This window comes from Nasonia vitripennis, chromosome 2 (genome assembly GCF_009193385.2).
Source record: "Nasonia vitripennis strain AsymCx chromosome 2, Nvit_psr_1.1, whole genome shotgun sequence".
Taxonomy (NCBI): Eukaryota; Metazoa; Arthropoda; class Insecta; order Hymenoptera; family Pteromalidae; genus Nasonia; species Nasonia vitripennis.
The window spans coordinates 10,268,534-10,289,013 of record NC_045758.1 but is presented as its reverse complement, the minus strand read 5'-3'; the positions used below and the strand labels follow the sequence as shown (position 1 = coordinate 10,289,013).

The window sequence follows — 20,480 nt, the reverse complement described above, 5'->3', positions numbered from 1 at the left end:
ACATATATTGCTCTATATTTCAGCTTTGTATACTGCATACTGTTATAAGTTCTGCTCTTGACTGCACAACTAAATCACCTACACCCCCAATCCAGAATACAGGCCGCTGCAAAACGGGCGAAGAAAAGGGACAATAGGGAACAGACATGGTTTTGCTATATACATATAAATACTTTTATACAGTAGAAAATAGCCTAAGAATACGTTATGCATCAATTTTTGCTGATTTAGTACCTCTAGGCCCTAATATGATTAATTAAAAATTCATATGTTTGAGTAGTTTTTAAAACGGCAGCTCTCCAATATGGCGGCTCAAAGGATAAAGACCTAACCTAACGTACGGGCATTTGAGTGCATAAATTCAAGCATCATGAATCTATTTTGATTTTGAAGCATTATCTCTCATCTCTATTATGATTTCGGAGAAAACAATAAGGTTATATGTTATGTATTAAAATTTACATACGTTTATGCATCTATATATATTTTCATCCTTCGCGCCGCCATATTGATCACGTGAGCTCTCGATCGTTTAAACGTAGTATTAGCAAACTGAATTTTCAAAACAATATTACTTAACAAATATTGCAGTAAAAATCGTAGCTCTTGTACTCTTGTGTAAGATTTATTCTTAACTTTATTTTAAAAAAGGTTTTAAAAATCGTGCCTGTTCCCTATTAAGATATATTATATGAGTTAGTCCATCTGCTCTAGCGCGTCAAAATCTAGGCAAAAACTATAAAGTGGGAGGGTCAAAGGTTTTACCCGTTCTATAGTGAATACTCCACCGCCTCAACACGAATTGCTCCCGACGCGTTGAGAGAGCAGCTGGAGAGAGGGGATGACTGCGGCGCTACTGTCGTTTTAACACACGGCAGCGCGTCTACACTTTTTATTCTGATAAGCGCTTCTCGGAGACACGGCGCGTTTATTGCCTGCGCGGAATACGTGCGACAAACTTGGTCATTAGGGATTAGCCCCCAAATGATGTCCAGGTAGGCGACGGAGGCCATTAATGAAGGGTCGGTCCACCCACGCTTCGACCGCGTGGTCGCATACCTGGATATCGACAGCGTCCCTCGTGCAATGAGCTATATAGAGCCGCGTCTCCGGGCTCTCAACGGAGAACAGCAGTCAGTCCAAGTTCGACATTGCTAGCGATCAGTTGCAGAGCCTAAAGCTTAGCTCGCAGCCATCACAATCTGTATTTTCATATTTATACTTTAACAAATACATTCACGCCTTTGGAAAATATACCCTGCTTCGAGTTTTTCAACACTGTGATCATCATAATTTTCAGTATACCAGCAGTGTACCGCGTCACCCATCCAAACTACCAAGATGATGGCCGAGTTTGTCATAGGTACCTACAAATTCTGCCATGAGTTGGACTTTGACAGTCACAGCCTGCGCAAAGATAAGCCCAGACCAGATCTAGACCGCATAGTCAAAAGCTATGACCACGAGCTGCACCAATCTCTCGACAAGATTTTTCAAAAGTATCGTCCCAATAGCGCTCGGATCAAGGAATTTTCTCGCGATCAGAATTCCGCCATCAAATCGATCCTGGAGCAAGAACCCATACTTAGCAAGCACTTCTTGAAAGGCAAGTTCGAAAAGCTCTCGCTCCTGTGGACGGCGATCTTGGCCGATTACAAGAATTCAGCCGAGCTGTTGGTGCGCTCCGGTGCCGACGTCAACGAACGCTTCGGATTTCACTCTATTGATCAGGTGATCGACAAGAAATGGACCATCCTCCACGTGCTGATTCAGATGGATCCCATCCCGGAGAACGATCGACTCATCCGTCTGATAACCGAGCACGGCGCCGACTTGCAAGCTCGAGACTCCTACGACCGAACTGCCTTGAACTTCGCGGTTATGCTAGGCCGAGTGCAAATGGCTGAAGTATTTCTCGAAAATGGCGCCGACAGCAGTGTCACTGACAGGGGTGGCGAGTCACCGCTCACTATCTCTATTAACAAGGACAAAGCCACCGAATTACTGCCGATACTTTTGAAATACAGAATCGATGTTTCCACCAAAACAGGTTCGGGCAAGAACGCCTTGCACCTAATGGCATGGAGCAGTGATGATGTGAAACCCTTTGCCAGAGCTTTGCTCGAGATGGGCGCTTCGCTCGAGTACAGAGAAAATCGCCAAGGCTTCCAACCGTTACACGAGGCCGCCTGGATTGGAAAGCCTCAATTGGTAAGCTCGGAACCTCTTACGTGTCGCGGGATTCGATTGCAACTCGAACGGAATCGTTATACGCACTTGTCATTTTTCAGCTGGAGCTCTATTTGGACTACGGCGCGGACGTGAATGCGCGAGCGAATGACGGCCAATTTCCGCTGCAGATCGCATCCCGATGTGGATCACACCCGGAAGTGGTGAAAATTCTGATCGAACGCGGCGCGAACGTTGACCTGAGAGACAGCAATGGTTGCACTGCGTTGCACAGTGCCTGCCAACATTCAACCTGGTCATATGAGAATCCGAAACAGGAGAGGATCATGAAGCTACTTCTCGACGCTGGCGCGGATGTGCTCATCGAGGACTACGACGGCAATACCGCTTTCTCTATCATCAATCGCGTGAACATCGTAGAAAGCGCGGAGCAGAAAAAAAGGAAATTCAAGCTGATGATCAAAGCACTGGCGCTGAAGAAAGCTCGCCAACCGTCACTCAGATTTAAGGACGAAATTATAATTGAGAACTGCTCGGAGAAGTGGAATTATTATCTAGACTGCTGTACACATATCTATAGGATGAAGTACACGAGGCTCATTAGGAACTTTGCATTTTTCGATTTCTTCACCAAGAGCCATCATCAGATTGCCGCGCTGATGCGGAATCGCAACTTTGAAGAGAACTTCGAGCTTTACGATCTCCGCGGATTTTCAATGTATGCCGAAGAAGTACTTCGAGCTTTCAAGCGCGCGCAAAAGCTCTACCGAGATATGCTGAAAATGGAGGAGAAGATCAACGAGGCTGTGTATCAGACTTTACCTTATCTAATCGTGGAGAAGGTGGTTAGTTACATATTTTCTGACGGTTGCAAAAAGAATGCGAATGAATGATTGAATTTATGAGAAATCGACTTTTATGGGTATACTCAAAAATAATGCAATTTTTAAAGGATGCACACCTTATTCTGAAGTTTTACAGATTATTTGGAGACTATAAAAACGCGGCTACAACGGATTTTCCGGAAATTTTTCAGATTTTTTTCACATCATACCAGCAATTGCACAGAGCAATTACAGTTGTTTCAGAATTCTAAAAAATAAAATAGTACGCAAATACATTGAATAAATATAGAACTTCATTATCCTCCTATATACAGTCATAAATTGCTTAGTTTTTTTAGCCCTTGAGATAGACTCAAGTGTTCAAATCATCACCCAAGTTTATAAAGAAAGCCGCACTTCCTCTTGCTATATTCTCGTCAATGTATGTGCTTTTTCTAATAAGGGGAGGAATAAAGCTCTTTTACATACGAATGAGAAGCGGTTGTATAACACTGAATAACGATGGTTGTAGTCTACAATTTAGCATTGGATGAGTGTAAAGTTCCGAGTAAATAAATAAAAAAGTACATGGCTTGTATACGCGCGTCGCACCTCCCTCTCCTTCTACATTAAGGTAATATCTTTTTTATTTATTATCTCGGAACTTTGCACTCATCGAAATCGAGTAAAAATCGATTCCAATGCAAAATTGGACGCTCTTTCGACTGGTGCAGGTCATTTGACAGTACGTTAAGCCATTTTCGAGATATGAGCAAAATTAATTTTTGCACACTGTTTTCGCATAGAACCCATTGACCTAGGAAGCTGCAAATTTCAGAATAGTCTTTTTCGACCTCGATTTACCTATAATAACCAAAATGCAGCCATTTCTATCGCATGTCGATTTCAAAGCTAATTTTACTGGACTACTATGGTGCCCTCTGCAGGTTTCATCTCGCCATCTATTGAGTAATGTTCTAAAGGCAGACGATATTTTGAAAATGGCGCTCTTAGCGCGGGCGACCGGGAGTATATTTTTTCTTACCAGTAACAGTTATTCTAAATTTATTTTCAATTGTCTAAAAGTGAAGATAGATACAAAAAAGTTCGTAAAAGCTTTGGCTGTCAACAGTTATTCGTGCAATGCTCGCTGTACACACTCCGGTAAATGCGGTTACTTAACCTCAAAACACGTGAAATGATGTGAAATCTTATCATTTCGATTATTATTTATTTATTTTAAAATCTGTGTTGCTTTGACATTTGACCATGAAATTTTTCTTTTTTCACTTTCATTATTGTCATTAAGTCACACAATTAATCTTTCAAGTTTTTTTATATCATAACCTAAATTGAGTGCTAATCATGTGAAACAAAGAGGTGTATTTGAAACGTCGTTATTTATTCACTTTAAATATTGTAGGTGCTTATCATATGGAAAGAAAGCAAAAAAAGTATATTACATACGATGAAGTCTTGGCTCAAAGAAGATTACAAGCTCATCGTTCAGTTTTAATAGAAGTTCAATCGGACAAATCTTGCACTGATGTGTATGCACACTGTTCTCAATTTGGAAAAATCAATGGATTATTTCACTATACGACTCAAGGAATGGAAAGGGTATGATATTAAAATCATAAATACAATACAAAGTCATTGCTTAGTAAAGAGTTTACATTGAAACTTTGCAGCATTTTGTCCTTGTTGAATTTGATAGTCAAGAAAGTGTCAATGCAGTTTTGTCAGCCTCAACACATGTTAATCATGAACAAATAATTCCAGTTCGCTCAACCATGCTATGGTTTCGAAATCCTCCACAACGAGTAGACATAAAACCAATTAATGATACACTTAGTGTACCACTATCTAGAAATTCCTGCAAAATATTATCTAACCCTGAACTTTTTAAAATTTTAGTGTCAGCTGAATCGGTAAGAAAAACATTTTAATATGCTGTAATTCTCAATAAACATAGTTTTAAAAAAATCACGTATATTATAGATTTCAGATCAAATCAAATTACTGCACGAGTGTTCAAAACTGAATGATGTAGGTGTACGTTTGAGATTTTATACAGCCTATCAAATCGAGTGTTGTTTCCATGGCTTATTTCCAAACATTGCTGTTTTACCATTTGGTTCTTCTGTCAATGGGTTTGGTAAACAAGGTTGTGATCTTGATTTAAGTGTTATTTTTGAAGAAGATAAAATGGTACGAATACTTTGTCTTTTACCTATTTACATAAACATATCAAAAAGTCATTAAATTCATACAAGATAATTTTTACAGGAAAAAAATACAAGTCGATTAGTGTTTCAAACTAAATCTATTTTAACTCACGAAAAATATCAAATGAAAAGATTAATGGAAACAGTGGCTGACACAATGAATATTTTTGTACCTGGAATATCCAACGTTAGGAAAATTTTAGAAGCAAGAGTTCCTATAATCAAATTTGATCACAGTCTGACTAGAGTAGAATGTGATCTTGCTATGACAAATATGTAAGTTGCTGTGTGTATACGGATGTATATGTTATAATAAGTGATTTTAAAATGATTTTTTTGTATGCGCAGGTCCGCATATTATATGTCTGAATTGTTGTATATGTACGGTGAAATGGACAGGAGAGTTAGACCTCTTATTTTTACTGTACGAAAGTGGGCCCAGTGTTTGAAATTAACAACTAAAAATATTCCTGGACCATGGATTACAAACTTTTCATTATCTCTTATGGTATTATTCTTTCTGCAAGAAAAGAAGATTTTACCATCTTTAAATTTACTTAAATCTTGTGCAAGTTAGTATCATCAAAATTTTCATAAAATATTATGATACAAAATTTACATAAAATTAATTTAATCTTATTGATTTTGCTGACAGCACGTGAAGATATTCGAATAGCTGACATTTATGTTGACTGTACCTTCCAACGCGATATAACGAAGATCCCGAAAAATAACAAAATTCCTAATACAGAGTCTCTTGAGGCTCTTTTACTGGAATTTTTCACTTATTTTGGCAATTTTGATTTCGAAACTAAGGCTCTTTCCTTGCGAGAAGGAAAACCTATATCAAAGCCAGAGTACACTGCCTTATACATCTGTAATCCCTTAGAAACCAATTTAAATGTAAGCAAAAATGTTAGGTTTGAAGAATTAGAACGCATCAGAGTAGCTATGCGCAGTGCATCGTGGCAGTTGGAAGCTACGGACAATGAAAAACGATTTGAAAATTGGGGATTGCTCAAATTGCTTACAAATACAAATTTCGATTCCCTAGCGCGAAATAATTCAGCCAAGTCGATTAACATTGAGGCACTTTTTGAAAACGACGGTGCGAAGCTTAGTAGAAAAAGAACGAACGAGAAGAAAAAGCAAAAGAAAAGCAAGTCAAAGTCATGAGAAGCTGCTTGCAAGAACTTTTTACATACAATGATTAAAACTTTTTTTGTAAATATCTAAAATTTTGTACTGTTATTTAGTTTGAAGATAGAAGAATGAAGCAGTGAATGAAGAACTGTAAATAAATCTAGAAAGGAGAACTTTTGTTAAAAGAAGATAAAACGATTTATAACATATTTTAACGCATTTATTTTATTTGTTCTTTCTGTTTTGAATATCATCGACTATTTGACATTTGCATACATACTTGTCAAATACGTTTATATTCTACCTAATAATAACGCCCTTGCAGTCGACCTCAAGTCTGAACATTCTTAAATCGCTCAAAACTTCTTGGTTACCTTGTTGAGATTCGCATTTGTCAGATGTAGAGCCTGAGTAATTTACGTTTTCATAAAATCATCAATAGCAATTTCAATAAATACATCTGATAACTTTCATTATTATTTTTTTTTCTAATCAGTAAACAACCGAGAAAGTTTGAATACAATTCGTTTGGTTTTCCCGTGCATTGTTATAATTATTATTTTTAATATCATATCATTATTGTTATTTTTATTAATATTATTGTTGTTTATTATTATTATTCTTGTAGTTATTATTATATTTGTTGTCGTTAAGCTATATCATGATTACCATCAATTAAATTCGTAATGTACCGCGACTGGCAGTGTTAGTTTCTAACAAGTTATCTTTCGTCTTTAATCGACTTTTGCTCGCTATATAATATATAATATAATGTCGCACGCGCATTCTTTACTTTCAAAAAAGATACAATCCAGTAGAATTATGTTGTACACACACACATATATATATATATATATATATATATATATATATATATATATATATATATGTGGAAGAATGCACATCGACATATTATCTGGGTTTCAATGATAATACTAAATCTAATCAAGGCTTTGATTACTCCAATTGCTGGTGCCGCTGTTAGACAGCAAATGGAAAGACTATACAATTGTCTTATCTATAGTAATTATTCCTTTCAAAACGCAAATATTACAAGTATACAACATATAAAAAATACGGATTTCGGCGATTGAAAAATGCGCTGTGTCTGTGCGTGCGTTCGTGCATGGCAGTATGTTTACATTATATACGATAAAATATGAGATAAAAAATAATTCAGGGAATCACAGAATGGAAGGAGCAGCAAAGTCCGATACAATTCCTAAAAACCGATACACCGAAATCGATTATACTTAAAACACAATTGGTAGTGTTCGAATTCGCCAAATGAAATTACATCCTCAACATTGACTCTCTGCGCGCGCGCTTAATTTGTTCATATACTTATAGAGCTGCATCGCGTTTATGTATCTGCAGCATCATTGTCGCGAGTGCAGCTTCGTATTTATGTAGGCATATCTCTTTCACCCTCTTGTACTTTCACTCGCTCACTCTCCCGTACGTATAATATACGTATGTGTACATAAATAGTACATAAAAGCACGAATTTCCTTCGCATATATATCATACATACCTGTACGTAATAATATCTTTTAGTCCGTTCGTCGAGTTGTATCTATCATTCGTCGTTCGGGTAATAAGAGGTAATCGGGGAGGGGCCGTAGTACATATACATCAGATTAGAATTATCGCAAGAGGCAAATTTCCATTATTACAACTATTACAACGAATTGACTGCACTAATTCGTCTTGCTCTTACGGTGATAGCGGTGCTGCTGCTGGAGGTGGTGTTGGCGCAGTTGGGAACGGGTCTCCTGAACCGCGGCGACGAGGGTGCGCACCGCCTCCTCGTGGCCCTCGAAGCTGTCGGCCTTCTTGAGCTGTCCGAGGGTGGCGGCGCCATCGGAGACCGAGACGTTGCGCTTGCTCTTAGGCCGTGGAAACGTTTCCCAGGAGCGCTGCTTCTGCACGAGCGACGAGGACGAGTTCGGACTCGGGCCGATGAGGAATACCAGGGTCTTCCTGGCGTCCTGGGCGGACAGCGCGACTGTGCCGTCGGCGATGCTGGAACGCCTGCTGCCACCGGAGCCCGTGGTGCTGAGACTGTCGCAGCTGGCTCGTCGACGTCGTCTCTCGCGATTCTCCGCCGAGGATTTGTCGCCGCTGCCGTAGAACACGTCCTCCGAGTCGCTGGCTGGGTAGACCTTCAGTCCCTTGCTCGAGCTCTTCAGCCGGATCGTCTCGCCTCCGGAGCCGGGGACAGCGTGGATCTGGGCCTGGACGCGCTTCTTCGCTTCGGTCATGCTCGAGGCTTCCGATATTCTCTGGTACTCGCACTCTTCGCCAGCTGTTTGATATCAATAAATGAAAAATCTACCCTTTTTTGGCGTTTAACAGTCAGTTTTAATCTGCATACCTTGGTGAGTAGACTGCTGCTGCTGCTGCTGTTGTTCAAGGGCCTCATTGGACGCGTCACCCCCGCCGCCGCCTCCCTTGAGCGAACGATAAAGGGAGCGCACTTTGTATCCCGGTGGAGTCTTGGGCTTGGTGTTCTCCGGAGACTTGCGCGAGCGCCGCGTTTGGCTGCGGTCCCGGCCCTCCTCTCTGCCGGGCGATTTTTTACGGTCCTCCTTCGTTCTGGCCTTCTCGATCAGCTGGCTCAGGACCCCGCGTTTCGACTCGCTCTTCGTCCCGTAGACGACTATGTTTCCGCTGGAATCTAGGACGGCTTCGACACCACCGGACGGCGTCCTACACCGAGTCGGCACTTCTTTCGAGTCTGCGAAGTTGTCATGCAATAGTTATAGAATCGATTAACCGCGATTAACTAATTTACACGATGTAATGTAATATATCAAGTTTGCGACCTTTACTGTATAGCGCATTCTCGTTCGTCCCAGTACTCCGCTGATGGCGATACTGATCCTTCGTCGGCGCAGGCATCTGTGCTTGCAGAGGCTCCTGCATCTGCAAGCGCGCGAGGTGGTCCAGGAGGACTTGCAAGTGCTGGTGGCCCGCGGCGTCGGAAGCAGCCGTGCTCAGTTCGCCGGCGTTCACCCCCGCTGAAAAGGACTTGACGAAGGGCTCCAGTTGTTGCGCCACCGACTGCAACTGCTTAACTTCGCCTTTGAGCGACAGTATGTCGTTCATCTGAAAGCGTTGACGCCGCGGTTGTTATAGTGAATTTAAAAAAATGCAAAATACGTATCGTTCCATCGGTATGTACCTGAGAGTGGAAGACCTCCTTTTCGAGATGAATCCTGCAGAGCTGCTCCTCCCAGAGGGCATCGAAGACGGTTCTCAGTCTCTCGAGTTCCACTTGCTGGTGCTCCAATTGCTGCTCGAGCATTCGGCAGTCTCTCGCGACGTTCTCGTAGCGCGTTCCCAAGGGCGGAGTGTTCGCTCTTCTAAGCAGCGCCACGTCGCGGTGCAGCTCGCCCAGGCGCTCTTTCACAGTCTTCAACTGGTTGCTCAACTCCTGGAGTTGATTATCGAAGGTCCGGCAGTGATTGCTGAATCGGCCCGATTCCAACGCGCTCTTCGCTTGAGGCCTGGTCCCAGCTTTGCTGATCGGCTATGGGAGGATCGGCTATGGTTAATATAAGCTGGTACGCGGAATATCACGGAGACGAGTGTAACTTTAACGATCACCTGTATAAACTGCGAGTCCTGTTGCTGCTGCTGCTGCTGCTGCTGTTGTTGCTGCTGCTGCTGCTGCTGCTGCTGCTGCTGCTGGTCGTAGAGCAAGTCTTTGGGCGCGTGGGTCTGGCCGGCAATGAACGGCTGCAAAGCTCTGGCGAATTCGGCTTTGTAATTGCTCTTGATGTGCGCGGTGAGGAGCGGCGGCCGCGAGAGGTGGCCCAGCTGAGCGACGCGGCCGAGTCGCTCGAGCATCGGGTGGGCCAGCTCGAGAAACTGGTACTTGGTGGCGGAACTCGTGAAAGCCGTGCAGAGTCCGAGGTGCATCTGGAGAACGGGCAGAGCGCTGCCCAGAGAGAGAAGCTGCGTGCGGACCATCCGCTCCTTGCTGTCGAATTCCCGGTGCAATTCCGATAGGACCGAGGCGTGAGTCTTGTTCACCGCCTCTTGCATGCCCTGTTGCAACGCATATTATACATACTCGTCTTTCTATATTTGCAACGTATAGCGTTTGAAAAAGCACACGCACCTGGCAGTAAGAGCTGATGGCCTGCTTCTCGGTCTCGAGGCTGTGCCTGAGCTCGTCGAGCTGGGACTTGAGATCGAGGAGGCCGTCGCGCACGGCAGCCTGAAGCTCGCAAATGGAGTTGGCGGCGCGCTCCATCTTCTTGGAGACCTGCTGCCAGGCGGTGTCGATGTCGACGCAGTGGAGCCGGGCGTCGGCTGGCGTGTCCCGGAAGCAGCTCGCGCACAGCATGCACTTGCCGCTCTGGCTGAACATGATGTACTGCTCGCCGTGGCTGGGACACCGGCGCTGCGTGTCCTTGCTGCACTTGCTCATGTGGACGACCTCGTGCGACGAGAACATCTTCGCCCGGTGCGTGTGCTCCCGGCAGTGCGTGCAGAGCGCCTGGCCTGCGTTTGATAACGTGAGAAATTGCAGTGTATACAAAGTGAATGCTTTACACACACGCGTGAGAGAAGGAGGCACTTATATCACACATACCACAAGTCGTGCAGAAGTACATGGTGGTCTTGTCCCGCTTGTCGCAGTTGGCACAGGGTGGATTCTCGCAGTTGGCGAACTCGACCAGCTGCCTCATGAGGACGTCGCTCGGCGGTTGCTGCATGCCCTCCTTCAGCTGGGTCACCTGTCTGCAAATCGGGCAGGAGAGCTTCCCCTCGAGGTGGGGCCCGCGCAAGCATCGCGCGCAAAAGCTGTGGTAACAGGACAGCAGGCACGGGTCGCTGTAGTAGTCCTGACAGACGCCGCAGATCAAGGGATTTCTTGGACTCCCGCCAGGTATCCCCGGACAGCTGCTACCCTCGACGTTCTCGTTGGCGACTCCGCAGTTGTCGCCGCCACCGCCGCCTCCACCCCCGACGACGACGACGCTACCCTGTACTCCTGCGCTGCTCGCCATCACAGCTATATCACCGCGCCTCGGCAGCGATAACGGCAACCTGCCTGTGTGTACAAACAATAGAGTCATCAATTCCCATGCGCTTTAATCGAGTCTTCGTGCGCAGCTTGGCGCGCGAGCGCGCGCGCGCGTGTGCATATATTTGCACAGTCATTCAGTTCTACCCTCCTGCTCTCTCACCCCCCCCCCCCCGATTGCAGCTCGCTGTACAAGCACGCAAACAGCCAGCGCGAACGAAGGGAGAAAAACTGAGATGGAGAGATAGGGTTAATGGGGCTGCTGCGGTGTATGCATATAGGATATACACAGGGGCTGCAAGTCCGCATCCCCTTCGGTCATTCGGGCTTAAAGTTTCAGCTCCGCTGACCATTATGTGTGTATATGGAAAGCATGAAAGAACGAGTATTATACACAGGGCCGCATGAAAGAGCGAGAGGGACGCAATAAAAAGCAAGTTGCACGCCGTGCTGCTGCTGCAGAGAGAAATGCAATAAGAGGGTTGGGCACTTGCGGGCAGGTTGGTGGGGGGTGTCGGGCTCTGTGTGTGAATCTGAACTAGTTGCTTGCAAGACCGCAAACTGTGCAGCTAAGGCTCGAGGCTCTGTTTCACACGTATACCCTCGCACACCCCCACACACACACATGCTCGAAAAAAAGTGCCCTCCGTATTGTACACGTATACACTTGCCGTTATAGGAGAGAATGGCTCGAAGCCCCGGCTGATGACACGGCTGCTTGTGTCAGCAACTCATCAGCCGATCGTCATCTGCTGCTGCTACTGCTATGTATTGTCCACCTTGGCAAACTCATTGCTGGGAAGAACTGCCATTCTTCGCGCTGCTGACGTGGTGTGACGACAATCGCAGCAGCGACTCTCTGACGCTGATGTTACTGGATGCTGTCGTGGTGTTGCTGCTGCTGCGGCGGCGGCGGCACCTCTCGAGTCTGCGCGCTTATACGCGCCTCTGTGTGTGGATACTCTGTAATCGTATATGTGTAGACGCGTCTGCGATGGCAAAACGCGCGCATACTCGCACCCTCCCCCCCCCCCCCCCCCCCCGCACATCTCTTAAGTCTACGAGCTGTGAATGCTTATAGTTTGCTTACTTGTTATACCGACGCTATTTGCAAGCTGGATTTCGAGCTGTTTTTAATGAACGTCAGCCCTTCCCTCGAGATTTAAATTATCGTTTCCTGTATACTGGTGTAACTTGGATTATATATATGCCAGGATTTGCTGTGGAATCTCTTTTTAAAATAACAAACTTGACACGCTCGACAGCTTACATAAGAATTATTCCGATTAATGCGGGTCGATTTGATAGGCGCTGCTGGCTACTGCCGAGTGTCTGACGGAATCTTGACTGTTTTCACTTGTTATACTCTAAATCGATGCCATGTTCCCCTAATATTTACCATTGCTTTCCCCGATTGAATTGCACTTGTGAACATTTGAATTTTTAACAACTTAATGATATAAATTTAGATTATTTAACGCTCTCTCGCAGTTTCCCATTTATATGACATGCATGAGGGGCGTCTTCCAAATGTCACGTCACGGACTGCGGACTGTATGCAGTCGTATGCGTTCGATAAACGACGACTAATTTTTTTCAGTTTCAAGGCCTGTCTAACAAATTCCTACAACCATCTTATTAATTGAAGACAATATTAAATAAAAAAAGTACTCACAAGAAAATTTGATAATCTTTGTTTCAAAATAACTTGATGACATAATATTTTACAAGCACTTCTTCGTTTAAATGCATAAACGTGTATTTACACTAAATTTAATTTGATTTGTTATTTTTAACGAACTTCTTCTTCACTCCTTTGTTAATATTTTGTTTCGGTTTCTGCTTGCCGGACATTTTACCGGGCTTTATCGTTTTTGCTAATTTCTTAGCTTTACCACCCATCTTCTTTTGCTTGAACTCTTCAGATTTCTGGCCCGGCCTTTTCTTGATCACAGTCTTGTTTTTCGGTGACTTCTTATCAGAAGTTTTAGGTTTATTCTGCGTTGATTGATTTGGATGATCACTCTGATCATCGCTTTGGACACTAGAAAATTAATTGTATTTAATTGTCGTACACACTTTTGAAATACAATCAACTCACTAAATAAGTCTTACCGTGGTTTTCGTTTGAATTGTTTTTTGAATTTCGGAATAGTAGATATACTTTCTCTCTTTGGCGCTTCCCTTTCTCGTTTTTTCCTTTCTTTTTTACTATGCTTTTTCATGGCAAGCATATATTCGGGCACATCACAACCAGAAGCTCTCATTACAGCAGCGATACTATGATTAATTAATTATTAGTAAAGTTATACCTTGCAACTAAAAATAATATATATGAATGTTACCTTCTTAAATTAGTAGTATCCTGTTCTGTGAAAAATGTTATAGCTTTCCCTTTATGGCCGGCTCGACCAGTACGACCTAAAAAAATATTCAATTTATAGTAACGTTGTAAAAAAAATTACATTTTCAAATTCAATTTAAAATAAGCAGGCAGCTTACCAATTCTATGAATGTATGAAATAGCTGATGGTGGAAAATCATAGTTTATAACAAGATTAACACCTATAAAATCAATTCCACGACCCATAAGCTCTGTACATATGAGGACCCATATTTTTCCTTCTCGGAAACATCTAACAACATTATCTCGCTGTAAAATATTATGAATTATTCAACTAAATGAAGTATGAAATGAAATTATGATAATGGATATTATTTACCTGAGTTTGGGTTCTGTCTGAATGTATTAAGTCTACATTGATCCCATCATAAATCAGCTCCTTAAATAACTCTTGCGCTCTTTCTTTACTCTGGACGAAAACTAATACTGGTGGTGTTAGACCCTACAATGAAAAAAAACATTTATATTTTCGCTAATTTTATATGTAATATGTCAGAGTAAATTACCCTTTGAATAATGTTTCTAAAAGCTACAAGTTTTCCTCTTTCACTTCCCACAAAAAGTAATTGTTGCTCTACTAAATCGGCTGCTGAATTCCTGCAAACAAATTATTTATGTCAAATATCTGAACTGCATTTATTTTAAGCAGTAAAGATATTTATAATACCTTTGTCCAATTGTTACAGTCACCAGTCCCTTTAGATTATGTCGACACCATTTTGTAACTGCAGGTGTGTTGGTTGCACTGAACATACCACGTCGAATATTTTCATTTGTACAGGCTTTTGAGATTTCTTCCAATTGATTTTTAAAACCTCTTGTTCCTTCCTCAAACAGTTTATCTGCCTCATCGACAATAAGCCATTCAACACTGTTAAATACATAAAAAATTTAGTTTCTGTTGCATTCTTGCTATGCTATTAAGTATATTATATTGTAATCTTGTGAATTCTTACTTGTTTAAAGATATAGCTGGAGGCTCTTGATTCAGTAAAAATACAAGCCGTTTTGGCGTCGTGATAAGTATATCTAATACAATATGCATTATGAATTAAAATTTTAATATCTATTTTAATTAATTAACAATCAAGTGCAGTACATACCAAATTTTTGTGAACTTTTTGGTCCATACTTTGTCAGTGCTTGGTTTATTTTACTAATTATGTGGACTCTGAATCCACGGCCTTCACTCAATCTTATACATTCTCTATAAGTTTGTTTAGCTAACTCCCTGGTAGGACTAAGTATGATTGCTCGGAATCCTTTCTTTCTAGGACCATTTAACTGATGAATGATGGGGAGTAAGAAGGATGCAGTCTTACCAGATCCAGTAGGTGCACAAGCTAATATTTGTCTACCCTGAGAAAAAAATATCGAATGAGAACATGACTAAAATCACCAACTAAATTTACAAGAGTTTAAGTTTTACCTGCAACATAACTGGTATAGCTTGCATTTGAATAGGAGTTGGTTGATTGTATCCACAGGTTCTCATATTTTGCAAAATATCACTTCCAATCTTGAATTCTGTAGATAACTGTTCAAATGACTCAATTGGCTCTGGTACATGACTTCCAGTAACTGATATATGATGTTTGTTTCTATACTGGTTAATCTGTTACCGAATAAAATGAAATACAAACATTATCTTTATTCTACAACTCCAAAAACTCTGATAGATATGTACATGAAATAATCTATTTTTCATACCTTTTCTTGCTCTAATTTCAACTTTTTATCATCTGTCATCACTTTTTTCTTCTTCTTTGGTCTGATAACTGTCCCATCTTCACCTGCAGATATTCCACCCAAAAGTGTGAGCACATTACTCTGCTGCTCTTTTGCATCGTCTTCATCTTCATGCTTTCTTTTCGAAGACTTTACAGTTTCCTTTGGTTCCTCATCTACTGGCTCTGTTTTGATTTTAACTTCCTTTTTCTGTACAGGCTTTTTTGTCAACTAAAAGTGTATGTTATACATTTAGAAATGATTGTATGATAAACTTGTGATCAAAGTGATCTAATTATGAAAGTATACAAAACTTTTCTGTAATTTACTTAAACTTATGTATGTTTTGCAAAAAATATTACCAAGAATCTTTCCGCATCCTTGTGGAAACGCTTCAAGTTAAATTTACTTCCAGAAGATAATTTTCTAAAAAGATCGTAAGCGTCCATCGTAAATATTTATCACGCACAAGCTTCACGTGTCCGGCATCATAGAAGACTGACAGACATAACCTGTACATTTTCAATTTGAACTTACCGACCGAGTTTTTATAGCGAGACCCTGAGCCTGAAGATATGCGTTTCACATTTGATTTCTAAGAAATAATATATATATATATATATAGTTTAAAGCTTTTCTCAATGCCTGTTTGGTGGCGCTGATTTCTAATCTCCTTGGATATATGGAAATGTGTGTCAGTCGTTGATCGTTGCGTTTTGCCCGTTGCCGTTTATATGTTGGAGCTTCGAAATGCTTCTAAGAATTTTGTTCATCTATGGGTTACAAATGTGTTTACTTTTTTACAAACAAGTTTGAAACTAACAAAATTTTAAATTGCGTTTTAAGAAAAAGTGCTCTTTTTTATGAATGACGAAACCAAAACACCTCGAAATTTTAATGATTGCAAAATGTGAAAAGTGTATCATTAGGATTTGGCTTTTTAACCTTTCTAAAAATGTCTATAGCGTCCAAAAAAGATTATTGGTAAAGAGATCGTTTTATCAGATTTGATGGATAAAGTTAAGTATCCGGTATGTATAACTTTGTAGAATAATTAAAATTCAATTATTGAGCAATAATTATTTGAACTTGCTTTATGGAAATATCTGATTGTCATTCGCTGATGATTTGATGAACCTTAATATTAATTTTTTTGTTACTCAATATTTTAAAGTTGTTCACTGTATTAATGATCGTATTAATTGTGATAAGGCGTAACCATGGCATATCAGCTCTCGATGTCTAGCATTGAGAACAGTGGTATACCACTGCTTCCACCACTTGTGAGTATTTAATTTTTTTGCTGTGACCTTTGCAATGACAAGTAATTTATTAATGTATTTTATTCTGTGCAAAGATAACCAATGATATTACAATAGAAATTCAGTATTATAAACAGCTTGCTATAGCTGTAGAAGAGAGATTAAAAGCTCTGGAAATTGCAAAAGAAGCAGCTTCATGTAAAAACAAAAATGAACTTGATAAAAATAACGTTGAAGTTCCTACAGAAAAGCATGACTCCTCGACAGATCTACTTTTCGTGTCAGAAAGTAGAAATGTAAGTGTTGTACAAGATATGATCTCTATTCCTGCCACAGAAATGGATCATCCAACAAAAGATAAAGATGATGAAAATTTGATAGACATCGACTTCAATATATCTGATACAAATAAAGTTCAAAATTTAATGGACAAAGATATTAGTATTTCCGAGCCACAACAAAAGTCACTAGATCAAGTAGGGAAATTGATACCAGATGAAGATAAAAGTTGCTTGAATGGAACCTTGCTAGGAGATAGTGTAAGCTCTGATACAGTCACAGCTAGTACAGATTTGAATCAGTATCTTAATACCTCAGCTTCAATTAGAACTGATACTACAGATACTACACCTGAAAATTGGAAACCACAAGTGCCTAAGACTTTGGATATTGTTCCAATAACAGTTGATCAATCAAAGCCTGGAGATAAGTCGAGTTCAGCAGATGAAGAAACACCAAAATTAGTAAGGCGAGGATCCTATGTATTAGATACACCAAGTCCTATGCTTTTAGCGCACATGCAGGGTGAGCTCCCAACAGGAGACTATACACCAACTTCATCTGCACAATTAGTAAAGCGCAAAGAATGGAACATAAGCCAAGTAAAAGCAGATTGGGAGACGCACAATAATTTAAAAGAACCGACTACATCTCGCACAAACACTATAAACAAATTTAGAAAAGAAAATCCTTCAAGAATTCCTAGTCATAGAGTTTGTAAATCAGTCTCAAATTCCAAAACTGGATCTCCTTTGGATGTGTATCAACCAGCTAAATCTGTTGATTGCATTCAAGCAATGTTTGCTAAAGAATGCTACTCTCCAAAGACTGCGGGTAGTACAGCCAATAATCAGAATCAGAGATACGTATCACCTGTCAATGGTACAAATGGCATTAGAATTGGTAGTTCGAAGAAACTTAATAAAAGCACATCCATATTAAGTTTAGCTAATAAAATGAGTGGATCATTAGGAAGCTTAAGTAATATTAGTCCAAAACCAGTTAGAAGAGTAGAAAGAAAAAATAGCAATGAAACAAATTTAGATAAAAGTTTTGATTCTGTTAAGAGTAATGATTCGAGCTCTCTTTCAAAAAAGCAAAAACCCGTCATAACATCCGAAAAAATTGTAACTATTTTTAGAGAAATTCAAGAAACGCACAAAAAGCAAATGATAGAGCTTATGACTCGTCAACAAAAGGAACAGATGTTGATGCAGGAGAATTTTAAGAAACAGCAAATCTTACTATTAGCTCAAATTAGAAAGGCTTTTCCTGAAATTTCATTATCAGCTCTATCAGAAGCCATATCTCATAAGAATGCAGAACATCCAACACCTGTAAATTCAAAGATGTCAAATGAACGGTCAGACTCTGTACAAAAAATGAAACAGAGTGAAAAACCTCAAATGAATGGAATCAGTTGTCATGAAAAAAATCAACAAACTATTGCAAAATCACCTATGGACTACACTCATCCATCTAAAGAACTATCTTCAACTTCATGTCATCTTACTATTCAGCCAACCACTCCCACTGTTGCTACTTATTACCAAAATAGTTCTCAAAGTAATCAGCCATTTGATGATTCTGCTATGATGATTGGTCGAGCTCAATTATCAAATGTTAGAGACATAGATGATATTCCTGTGGGAGTCCCTGTACGTAGACATTCCAGTGTTAGCAGGCAACTCTTTCCTCTCGATAGTAAAACAACTCATGTCCCGGTATTAGATAATTCTGTGTATACAGAAAAACATGTGAGTAAACTTTTGTAATTTGTTTGCTTATCTTACAGACGTTTTTCAATAAGCTATTTTACTTTTTAGACAAAAGCTGCAACAATAATAAATGCTTATGCTAAAGGTTTCTTAGTTAGAAGATTGATGAAAACAGAAAAAATTATTGCTCTGAAAAATACTTATAGAGAAGCACTGCATTGTATGTTGAGGCTTCACGTGGATGCACCGCTTAATTTACCAGAATTAAATTTTCATCAAAGACTCCAGCTACAGGTATATTTAATATAAACAAAGTGTCTTCATCTTTTATAAATATGGAATCATCCTAAAATTTATTTATTATTAGTGCGACGCTGCGTCGATGAACATAGTAGATCTGTTTTCACAAAGTCCTACCAAACGGATGGAAATAATAGCTCATGATCGAGAAATTAAGAAAGCTCGCTCTGATAGACCAAGCTCTGCTCGCTCTTACTCATTTGCAACTCAACGTACGCTTGCTAGAAAGAAACTGAAAGAGTATGAATCTGATTAATGAATTTTGTAGAAAATTTAGTTTACTTTAAGTTTAATAGCATGCACATATAGATTTCATAAATAAACAAACTATCAAAAGTATTTGAAAAATTTCCTCTTTTATAATTTTATTTTTGTTCACTTTTTGAAAAAGTTCTGTGTTTTTTTATTTCTAAAATACATGACAAGTATGTTATAACTTTTTAAAATAATTTAGTAAATATAATATTGTAATTTTGTAAACAAACAAAGTAATAGTTTATCATTTCATTCGTTCAAATTTGCAGAATGGGTGTGTATTCAAGTATGCAAAGTTCGATGATGTCTAAATCTTGCCCAGCAAGAACCAGATGTCAAACATGGACCTCAAATTCAAAGGAAAGGATAAAAACAACAACTAGTCTAATAAGTGCGTATACTTCAGATATGAGTGACATTCTTCAATTATTCTAGATGCAATTATACTGACTGAAATATAATATTCTTGTATTTTAGATCAAGGTATTAAGAGAAGTACAAGTGCTGGTGCAGTGCGCAAGCCATGGCGGTGAACATGCTCTCTCATTCTTATTTTAATTTCTTTACAAATCAATTATCAGTAAGAAAAAGATACTGCACTAAAAGTAACAATAAAGCCAACTTAGTGCCTCACAGTATCTTTTAACTATGCATAGATTAATTGATGTTAATTTATAATACTGTTACGAAACGCACTTTTTAAAGTGCACCTTTTGCATGTTTTCTGTGATAAACATAATGATTGAAATTCATTGAATTTCCCTTTTTTTATAATTGACTTAATGTATAGTTTAAGATTTTTGACTGTACATACATTGATGTAATGCTCGTTTTATAAAATTATACTCATTGCCAAGCAAGTACTTTGTCCATTAGATTTAGTAAAATTGTCAATTGGAGTTGCTGCCATATAGCTTATTAAAGTTGAAGGTTTGCTACTCGTTGATTTATTTAAGTATTTATTAACATTGTACGATTAGATGTTGGTAATAAATTATGGATAAGATCTGTAATGATGTCCAAAGATTGTAAAATAATGAATAAACGTTTTTAATTTTGTATGGTAGTTTTTATTAAAAAAAATTTGCGATAAAGAAAGGGCCCTATA

At 39.9% G+C, this 20,480-nt stretch overlaps 4 protein-coding genes across 9 annotated transcripts; 2 read left to right on the top strand and 2 right to left on the bottom strand.

Annotated features, from left to right (window-relative positions):
- Positions 1-1,037: 1,037 nt before the first annotated feature.
- Positions 1,038-6,594, top strand: LOC100123807 (poly(A) RNA polymerase, mitochondrial). 2 transcript variants are annotated; one of them, XR_004344593.1, is made up of 8 exons: positions 1,038-2,211; positions 2,292-4,178; positions 4,438-4,634; positions 4,706-4,945; positions 5,016-5,225; positions 5,304-5,518; positions 5,591-5,814; positions 5,898-6,594. XR_004344593.1 is itself a non-coding variant. In XM_001607480.5 (7 exons), the coding sequence occupies exons 1-7, from the start codon at positions 4,016-4,018 to the stop codon at positions 6,416-6,418; spliced, it is 1,770 nt and encodes a 589-aa protein (XP_001607530.2). In that variant the 5' UTR covers positions 3,995-4,015; the 3' UTR covers positions 6,419-6,594. The 2 variants fall into 2 exon arrangements, 1 of the variants encoding a protein (XP_001607530.2); XM_001607480.5 differs by lacking the exon at positions 1,038-2,211 and having other exon boundaries at positions 3,995-4,178.
- Positions 6,584-12,278, bottom strand: LOC100123809 (RING finger protein 207). 2 transcript variants are annotated; one of them, XM_016982011.3, is made up of 8 exons: positions 12,098-12,278; positions 10,992-11,453; positions 10,515-10,900; positions 9,998-10,441; positions 9,573-9,920; positions 9,214-9,496; positions 8,763-9,125; positions 6,584-8,693 (listed from the first exon to the last, which is right to left on the bottom strand). In XM_016982011.3, exons 2-8 carry the CDS (start codon positions 11,407-11,409, stop codon positions 8,086-8,088), a joined length of 2,850 nt encoding a protein of 949 aa, XP_016837500.1. In that variant the 5' UTR covers positions 11,410-11,453; positions 12,098-12,278; the 3' UTR covers positions 6,584-8,085. The 2 variants fall into 2 exon arrangements, with proteins under 2 accessions (XP_016837500.1, XP_016837501.1); XM_016982012.3 differs by having other exon boundaries at positions 10,992-11,449.
- An 826-nt stretch (positions 12,279-13,104) lies between these two features.
- Positions 13,105-16,080, bottom strand: LOC100123812 (probable ATP-dependent RNA helicase DDX52). Its single transcript, XM_001607485.5, has 12 exons — positions 15,921-16,080; positions 15,541-15,789; positions 15,260-15,445; positions 14,934-15,189; positions 14,787-14,859; positions 14,498-14,701; positions 14,337-14,427; positions 14,150-14,272; positions 13,929-14,079; positions 13,772-13,847; positions 13,542-13,706; positions 13,105-13,470 (listed from the first exon to the last, which is right to left on the bottom strand). Exons 1-12 carry the CDS (start codon positions 16,005-16,007, stop codon positions 13,200-13,202), a joined length of 1,932 nt encoding a protein of 643 aa, XP_001607535.2. The 5' UTR covers positions 16,008-16,080; the 3' UTR covers positions 13,105-13,199.
- Positions 16,081-16,225: 145 nt separating this feature from the next.
- On the top strand, positions 16,226-20,431 carry LOC100679756. 4 transcript variants are annotated; one of them, XM_008214543.3, is made up of 7 exons: positions 16,234-16,589; positions 16,771-16,841; positions 16,916-18,856; positions 18,926-19,111; positions 19,185-19,357; positions 19,642-19,763; positions 19,850-20,431. In XM_008214543.3, the coding sequence occupies exons 2-7, from the start codon at positions 16,779-16,781 to the stop codon at positions 19,903-19,905; spliced, it is 2,541 nt and encodes an 846-aa protein (XP_008212765.1). In that variant the 5' UTR covers positions 16,234-16,589; positions 16,771-16,778; the 3' UTR covers positions 19,906-20,431. The 4 variants fall into 4 exon arrangements, 3 of the variants coding, with proteins under 3 accessions (XP_008212765.1, XP_016837504.1, XP_008212766.1); XM_016982015.2 differs by having other exon boundaries at positions 16,733-16,841; XM_008214544.4 differs by having other exon boundaries at positions 16,235-16,577.
- The last annotated feature ends 49 nt before the right edge of the window (positions 20,432-20,480 follow it).